Source organism: Triticum aestivum, chromosome 4D (genome assembly GCF_018294505.1).
Source record: "Triticum aestivum cultivar Chinese Spring chromosome 4D, IWGSC CS RefSeq v2.1, whole genome shotgun sequence".
In the NCBI taxonomy this organism is placed as follows: domain Eukaryota; kingdom Viridiplantae; phylum Streptophyta; class Magnoliopsida; order Poales; family Poaceae; genus Triticum; species Triticum aestivum.
The window spans coordinates 513,103,179-513,112,202 of record NC_057805.1 but is presented as its reverse complement, the minus strand read 5'-3'; the positions used below and the strand labels follow the sequence as shown (position 1 = coordinate 513,112,202).

The 9,024-nt window shown below is 50.6% G+C and overlaps 1 protein-coding gene across 1 annotated transcript; it reads left to right on the top strand.

Annotated features, from left to right (window-relative positions):
* The first annotated feature begins 337 nt into the window (after positions 1–337).
* On the top strand, positions 338–3,752 carry LOC123100758 (polyubiquitin-like). The gene is made up of 2 exons (XM_044522640.1): positions 338–455; positions 2,481–3,752. The coding sequence occupies exons 1-2, from the start codon at positions 423–425 to the stop codon at positions 3,417–3,419; spliced, it is 972 nt and encodes a 323-aa protein (XP_044378575.1). The 5' UTR covers positions 338–422; the 3' UTR covers positions 3,420–3,752.
* The last annotated feature ends 5,272 nt before the right edge of the window (positions 3,753–9,024 follow it).

Below are 9,024 nucleotides of genomic sequence, written 5' to 3'. Positions count from 1 at the left end.
AAAACAAAACCACACATACAGGATTTCGTGCACGCCCAGGAAAAAAAGGGCCTAGCAGGTAAAGAAGAGCCCCCCTCTGTGACATCCAGCCCATCACGTATCCCTGCCCAACACAAGGAGAAAAAGCAAAACAAGAAAAGGAACTGGCCAATCATGCCATAGCAGGTTGAAGCGACACGAAACAAGTAACAGCCGCGAATCTTGAAGCAATTGTCCATCCAACGCTCGTTGCGTCCTCGATTGAGATTTAGCACAACCCTTCTTTTTTTTTATTTTTTGAAGTAAAACATGCATAGAAACCGAAAACGTGTCTTTGGCAAAGACGTGAGGACGCCAACGACATCTTATATGATCGGGTACCCTAGCTGAGTTCAATAGAAAAGGTAAACCCTAGCTAGCTTGCACGCGCGCCGTCACGCACCATGGCGCAATGTCCCGCTCCTACTCCCGGCAAGGTAAGCAAGCACCTTTTCCCTCCGTCTCCCCGCGTACGTACATTGTGTACCTCTTCCCCTCCGCCTCTGCTTCCCTCTGCTCCAATTGTGGCGGGGACTACAGCTGCTGTTACCGCATGCAAAAGGGACGGAGCCCATGGACGATGGCGTGCTCTGCCGCGCCTCCGATCCGGGGGTCGCCGCTGCGGGGGGCCGTCTAGCGTCTGACTTGGGAACTATTCTGGCTCCCTATATCGACACCAATTTAGTATACCACGCTGACTTGGAGTCCTGTATCTGCCATTGATTTGCTGATCTTACCATATGTAAATTCTGTTGGAATGATTGCCCTTAAAGTATGTTTCCGGACTAGGATTTGTCAGATCTTAGAATTGGTTAGCTTTGGAATATGAAAATACTGCATGTTTTCTTCCTGTAATAAAAAAGTGAACTGGGGTGTATAAGATTTAGTTGTATGTCTTAATCACAATATCTCAAAATTTTGTGATAGATAGTTTGTAAACCATGCCAGGGAGATGGAGATGTTCAGTTTTATAAATTGGATGCTTTTCTATCTACTTTATAAGTAAACCATGTCAGGGAGATGGAGATATTCAGTTTTGTCACATGGAGATGGACCTGTGAGGTCTCAGTTTGTAAACCAAGGTCCTCAATGCTAGTTTTTTAGATGTTTTTCTTTCTGCTTAAGAAGTATGAAGATTTAAGGCATCACAGCACAACCCTAGCCGCCCCTCCTCCTCTTCCCTTCCTCGCCGCCGCTTGAGGCAGCCACCCGGCAAGCCCGAGGCGCCAAGGATGGTGGCGGCGGGGCCTCGGTTGCCCTGACTCTGCGTGGGGAACCCCGGATCGGGAGCGGCGGCTCATTGGCATGGCACGGCCGGCTAGCAGCCGTGCGGGCGGTGGATCTTGCGTCCCGGCCACGCGGGCGGTGGGATCCGGTGGTCGTTGGCGGCCGGCGGCGGTTTCTGCGGTGGCCGGTGCGCGTGATCTAGCGCCTCCCCTCCTCCCCTATTCGGCGTGCGGGCCAGCCTTGTCGGGTTGCGCTTACTTGGGTCACTGGTTCTGTACAGGAGGCGCTGCTGGTGGCGGGGATCTAGTTTGGGCGAAATCTCTAGTCGGCCATGGCCGGCCGCGTCGACGGCGACGCCTGAGGGCGCCGTTGCCATCCTTGGAGGCGTCGGTATGGACTGATCCCCTCACTTCCCCCTCCCCTAGGTCTCCCGGGCGAAAGCCCTAACTTTGTTGGGCGGCGACGGCGCTCACGGCGTCGTTCCCTTCTTGAAGGCGCCGCTTTGGGAACCTTGGGGCTGGGTGGCGCTTGTGGGTGGTGGGCGACGGCGGTGGTGCGGCCCTATCCTAGTATGGATCTGCATCAGTTGCTTGGAGATGGACTCACGTAGGTGGAGGTCGTCGTTTGGCGTCATGGTGGCGTCGATGGCGGAGGCACCCGCCAAGGTTGGCACCTCAATCTGCTCTAAAGATGGACCAGTAGAAGATGGCGGCGACGACACATGTGAGTGCGTCGGACCGGTTTGTGACCCGGACCCGATATGTGGCTCAGTCGGGGCCTCCAGCTTTAGATGTCAGGCTTACGTGAGGGGTCTGAGTATTTGGCTCAGCTTGCACCCCTTCATCATATGGATTGGAGTAGCGGCAGATGTTGCCAAGATGACGGATTCACGCGTATTGTTGTACTGCTTTGTAAGGTCCTCGAGAATAATCGAAAAAATGGCCGCATGCATCTCCCAGATGCAGAGACCGGGGGTTATCCTCCTTTTCTAAAAAAAACAGCATAAACGTAGTCTGAATGTTCACACTGGTCATTCATTTAGGCCATGAGTAGTCATTATGTTCTAGTTCTAGACACCCATGGATGTAACAGCAACATTTACTCCCATAGCACGTGTCTATTTGTGGGGCTTATGTGTAGCTTTATGTTATTTGTTCTATTCATTGTCGGAGATGCTGATGATCTTCTCATGTAGTGTAAAAATTATTGATGTTTGGTGTGCACATTTGTTTCAGATGCAGATCTTTGTGAAGACCTTCACTGGCAGGACCGTCACTCTTAATGTTGAAAGTTCAGATACTATCGGCAATGTGAAAGCTAAGATTCATCATAAGGAGGATTTTCAACCATACCAACAGTGTCTCATATTTTCTGGCAAGCGGCTGGAGGACGGTCGCACCTTGGCCGACTATGGCATCCAAAAGGGGGTTACCCTTCATTCTGAACCCCGCTTCCCCGGACATATTAAGATTTCTGTGAGGAGCCTTAATGGAAAAATGATGACCTCGCAGGTCCATCCATCAGATACCATCGGTGCTATGAAGGCAATGTTTTTGTTTGAACACCACCTTATCTTCAATGGGAAACAACTGGAGGAAACCCGTACTTTCGCTGATTATGATATCCAGGATGGATCTACTCTTGATGATTTCCGCCTCCATGCAGGGATGAAAATCAACATCAATGTGTTAGACAACCCTCTCTATGTTGAGAGCTCAGATACTATCGACAGTGTCAAGGCAAAGATTAATGATGAGTACGGTATCCCTCTAGCCCAACAGCGCCTCGAGTTTCACAGGATAAGGAGGACGTCCGGATTTCATCCATACTCTATCTTACAGGGCATCCGTACTTTGGCCGATTATAACATCCAGAATGGAGCCACTCTCGACCTTATCGTCTGCCACCGACCCAGGCCGATGCAGATCTTCGTCAAGAATTTGGGAGGAAAGACCTTGACGTTTAATGTTCAGAGCTCAGATACCATCCGCAGTGTCAAGGAGAAAATTCAGCAGGTGGACGGTATTGACCCGGCAAGCCAACGCCTCATCTTTTCCGGGTGGCAGTTGGAGGATAGCTTCACACTGGCAGAATACAATATCCAGCATGAATCCACTTTTCATCTTTGCCTCCGCCTTTATTCATGTGCTAAATGTCCAGGAACCCATCACTAGAGAGTGTATTACTGTCTCTGAAGCGATTTGCTCCAATCATCTTTGGTCCTACTTCTAGATATTAGTAGGTTTATTCATGTATCTATCGTGTGAGTTTCCAGTTTTGTTGCTTGCTCCACGCTACGCAGCACAAAGCGAATCAATGAAGTGCACTGTTTCTTCGCAGTTCGACAATGCGCTCTGAAGCTCAGCAGATCACACAAATTATGAAAATAGCATATGCTTCCCTATCTTGTGTATGCTGTAGAGATTTATATTCCTCAGTTTGTTCCAAACTTCTCATCCCTTATGATTGATCTAGCACAATTCTCTAATATTATTTTGGAGACGACATCTTACTTGAGCCAGACGAGGAATTTTAGAAGTGATTTTAGAAAGAGTAAGTTATAATTTTTATCCCTTAGTTTGACAGTTCAGGCAAGAATTAAAAGTTTTGCCATATTCTACCTTTTTTTTTTTTTTTGACACATTCTGTCATGCGGATCTGTTCACCCAGCACGCTCGTGTCAACAAGTTTTTCTGCACGGCTAGTTTCCACCGGGGCTCCTTCTCTCAACTCGCCAACATCGACGCCATTCCGTCCATCATTTCCGGCGCATTCCCTGGGAAAGTCTCCCATGACCCCATCGCATGGTGGCCGAGGTGAACGTGAGAAATAAGATCATTGTTTTGCACCCGGAGTGAGGCGATACTTCATCATCGCCACTAACCTCGCTACCGGCTGATGACTCCTCACTCGACGGATTGCAACAAAGGGAGAGCTTTAGAAGAAGGCGTGGTATCGGATCTCATAGGGCCTGTCGTGCAGCAACGGGGCGCCGGCGTGGGCGCGGTGCCCCGCCCGGCCGCCCGGGTCTCGCTCCAGAAGCCTCCCGGCGGCACCAGCCCATCGCCGTATGCCAGTGGCGTCGCGAAGGTGGTGAGCAGAAGCAAGAACTTGGGCCGCTTCTTGAGGCGCTTCTCCTCCTCAGGGCTCCTCCAAGCACAAGAGTCCATCAGTATTTTTTCCCGTCGTGTCTTGGCGTAGACATGGACGGCGACATAGGCAAAGACTAGACCGAAGAGTACGGAGACGCAGATGGACGCGACCACGTCGTGGCAGCTCCCGGCGGCGAAAGCGGCCATGAGGGCGAGCAGGTCGAGCAGCATGACAGAGCGGAGCACAGTGAGGCCGACGCGGTTGCCGCTGATGCGCCAGTCCAACAGGAACATGATGATGACCAGCGAAGCAACGAAGGCGGCGGCGTTGCAGTAGAAGAAGGCAGTGTACCGGCGCGAGTAGGTGTGCACGAGCACCAGGTCGCCGATGCGAAACAGGTAGACCGCCAGTGCCGGGGGCAGGAGCAGCGGCGCCGGCGGGTGGACGGCGCCGACGTGATGCTGTGGGACGCCACCGTCGCCTCCATCCTCCGACCTGATGCCGCCCGGCGGGTTAAGGCCGGCCACGTATGTGACGCTGGCAACCAGCGTGGCCAGCAGCAGCAGGTACTTGCGCCACTTCCAGAGGAGCCCTATGTCCTGTGTCGGCTCCATTGCCATGAATGACTGCCGGTCGGGATCACAGTGTATACTGCTGCACCGTAATATATATGCCCACGATCGTTCCGGTCCGGCCGCCGTGTGGTGTGGAGAATCATGGTGATGGAGTGCCCGTGTTGTCTTCTTTTGGGAACGAATCACTGAAAGGCACGCCTTGCTTACTCATTGTGGCTAATAATATATGCATTGATGCTCCATACCTTCTTCCCAGGCACAAATAATTGGATGCTCGCTTTTGGTTGGTCCCTGTCCTCTGTCCTATGTCTCTCTCTAAATAGGATTTCGCCCCACTATGTTAATATAGCAACCATCCGATGCAGGCAAAATGATGCTTTAAGAACCGTGTGATGCAAGCCCAACATTGTTTACATATAAGTAAACAGTCCAATACGAAAAAAAGCTGCATCCATTGGGCCTGACTGGGCTGAATGTAGCCTACCAAACACGTCCATAGGGATCTAGAGGAGAGGTATAGCCGACATGACGAGACAACCACCTTAGCACAATGCCTAGAGATAAGGTGTGACCAAACATCAATGCCATCTACAATGTTCTTAGTAGACATGTTACAGCTTGTCGCCTCACCTCTAAATGCCATGCCATTCCGTGCATCCCAAATCTTCCACAGAATGCGAACATGACGAAGGGCCACACATCACGATCCAGTCCATTCAAAGTGCAACAATCCCAAAGACCCTGGATAGAGTGGCCAGGAACAATCCCAAGCTGCCGCCACATCCTTGCAGCCAGTGGCGTAGCTAGCCCAACATGCCAGGGTGGTCCACCAATGCAAAATATTCACATAAATATATTTATTTATTATAAAAAATATATTTTTCTCTATGCTATATAGATTATGGGGAAATTCCAGGGTGGTCCATGGACCACCCTGTCCACCCCCTAGATACGCCACTGTTGCAGCGAGAGGGCAATAGATAAATGTGTGTTTCATATCCTCGAAGTCTGAGGTGCGGCGAGAACAATTTGTCATGTTGAGGATGCTTTTGAAGGCAAGGTTTGCACTTGAGGTTAGGCGGTCCCGGAAGAGTAACCAAGCAAAGATCCCCGCTTTGATAGGAGCTGTATTATGCCAAATTGCTTTGGCAGTGGGATCTCCATCTTGCTGCCTCATAAGTCATAACTAGATCATAGGCTGCCCTTGTAGGGAATTTTTTCCCGCCTCAGGCTCCGTCTTCGGCATGTAGTCCTGCAACACAAATGATAATGAGACAAGCTCATGCGAAGCCGCATGGTTTAGGCGGTTTTGTAGCTTATATTCTAAACCGAAATGCAAGATATTTGCCACCATGACCATGGGACTAGTGGAGTGTGAGGACAGTTAGGGAAAAGTGATGTTACTATCATTGGGAAGCAGTGATTCGGTGCACGCAGCTGGGCATGGAGAGTAAAATCATTTAAATAAAAAATGAAAAAATATGAACTTTTTGGACATCTAAGATGCTTGGATACGTGATGTGTGTGCAAAAATCCATGATATTTGGACATTCGAGTAGGTCACGGCAAAGAAAAAAATACAAAATTTGGCTGTGACGGAAACTTTGAAAAAGTACACTATTTGTACTTGAATTTGCCTTTTTTGCCTAGAACTCCTAATGTCCAAACGTCACAAAAAATTGCACACCCCTTCCATACTTGATCATCTTCGATGCCATAAATAGTTAGAAAATTTTGAATTTTTTATATTTATTATTCATCAGATATAGATGAGCCCGGGCGCACACTTGAATTACGCTATCGTTATCAATATCATACTATTGAGCTGATGCTACCTCACTCCGTCGTCCACACCAACGGCCCAGCTCCGCCACCAGGGGCGCTCTTCCCCGTGAAGCCGGAGCCGACATCCCCTCCACATTCTCCGCCCTGGCGCAACCGCGGCGTCCAAATCGGACGCCACGTCGAGGAAGAGCAGCTCTCGCCACCGCCCTAGAGCATTAAGGAGGAGCGTCTCTCGTTGCTGGAGCTGCCGCCCCGGCGCATTCTGAAGGACGAGTGCCGCTCGTCGCCTCCCCGGCGCGTCGTGAAGGATGAGTGCCGCTCGCCGCCGCCCCTGCCCAAGGCGCACGAGCGCATTCTGCACTACCTCCGCAGCAGTAGCTCCTCCTCGTCGTCCCAGAGCGCCATGATGGCACAGGAGTACGCCGACCGGGAGCAGCACCGGCGGACAGGCGCAACGCCGCGCGCCGATCCCAGTTCGAGGATTCAGACGTCCCGCCGCAACACATCGTGGCGGACCCGGACCTGGCGTACGCCTGGGCCCTCGGCTGCTCCATGATGACGCCGGAGACGGTCAAGCACCATCTCCGCCGCCTCGACGGGGTGTTGGCCAGGTACGACGAGGAATGGTCCCTCGCCGAGATTGTCGTCGCCGCCAACGACCGCTGCCCTGTTCCCCAGGCCACGTCCTCGGTGGTCGTGGCCGCACGGATCACGGTGCGGGAGGAGACAGAGAGGATCATCCGCGAGCATCAGGCGGCACTACTAGGGAAAACCTTATACACAGAAACTTACCAGTAGCGTGGGACAAAAAGAAGCGCTACTACAATTTACCACTAGCGCATGTTATCCAAATGCGCTGCAACTAAGATCATAGCAGTAGCACGTCTAACTGTAGAGGCGCTACTACTACAATTCTCCTTACTATTCTCGCCTGGGTACCTATAGTAGTAGCGTGCCTAAGGAAAGCGCGCTGCTGCTAAGATTGTTGTAGCAGCGTGTTTCGCGCAGGAAGCGCTACTGCTAAGGAAAGGAAAATAAAATGAAAAACATATAGAAAAGTAAATGAAAATGAAAGAAATAGAAAAAGAGGAAGGAAAAAAAGAAAATGTGAATGAAAATAAATGAAAAAAAAATAAAATAAAGGAGAAATGCGTAGCAGCAGCGGGCTTTATGGACAGGCGCTATAGCTAATGTAGCAGTAGCGCTTTCCGTGGAACGCGCTGCTGCTACTTTCCACTTAACCAACCGTTTTCTTCTTCCCCAACGCCCACTTCCCCCAAATCCAACATGCGTGCGTCTGCTGTCGCCGCCGTCATCGCCCGGCCGCCGTGCGCTCTCCCGTCGCCCTCCGCACGCCGTCGACGCCGCCCCCGACGGCGACCTCGACGCCGCCCCCGACCTCGACGCCCCCCTACATCGCCGCCCTTCGCCGTACGCCCGTCGCCCCGACCCCGACCCCGTCCCCGACCTCGACGCCGCGTGCCCCTCTCCCTAACTCCGTCGGCGCCCGAGGTGAGCACGCCCTCCTCCTCCTCCTCCCCTAGCTCTGCCTAGCTAGGGTTCTTAGGGTTAAATTTTAGAGTTCATCTAATTAGTTAGGGTTCATCAAATTAGATGCTAATTATGGCAGTAGTTGTTAAATAGAATTAGTTTTAGAGTTCATCAAATTAGTTAGGGTTAAATTTTAGAGTTCACCAAATTAGTTAGGGTTAAATTTAGAGTTCATCAAATTAGTTAGGGTTCATTAAATTTTAGAGTTCATCAAATTAGTTAGGGTTAAATTTTAGACTTCATCTAACTAGTTTTTTTTACTATTTTTTAGTAAGTGTTTAATAGAATTAGTAAGAAAATTAATATAACTAGTTGAACTAGTTTATTTTTAGTAAAAACTAGTTTATTTTTATTTATAGTAATTTCTTAATTGAACTAGTTGAGTTAATACAACTATTTTATTTTTAGTATGAAAATTAATAGAACTAGTTTACTTTATTAGTTAAAGCAATTATTCCCGCATCGACGTCGACGATGCCTATCCCGCATCCTCATCATTGAGTCGGCGGAGGACACCTGCGTCACCAGATGGGCCATGTCCGGGACTGGGCTACGCCGGGGTGGTACTGGGAGGCGCTACCTACCGGGGGGCGCAGGTTGATGAGGAGTCAGCCCGTCGTTGACCCGAACCTTCTTTGGTGGCGGTCGCGTGGGCCGGGACGGCTCAGAGGCTCAAGGACCCCACGGAGGTGGTGCGTCACCATGTCAGTGAGGAGGACGCGCACGTCCGTCGCTACTTGTTTGCGTTGGAGCACAAGTTCTCCAATACCTGGCA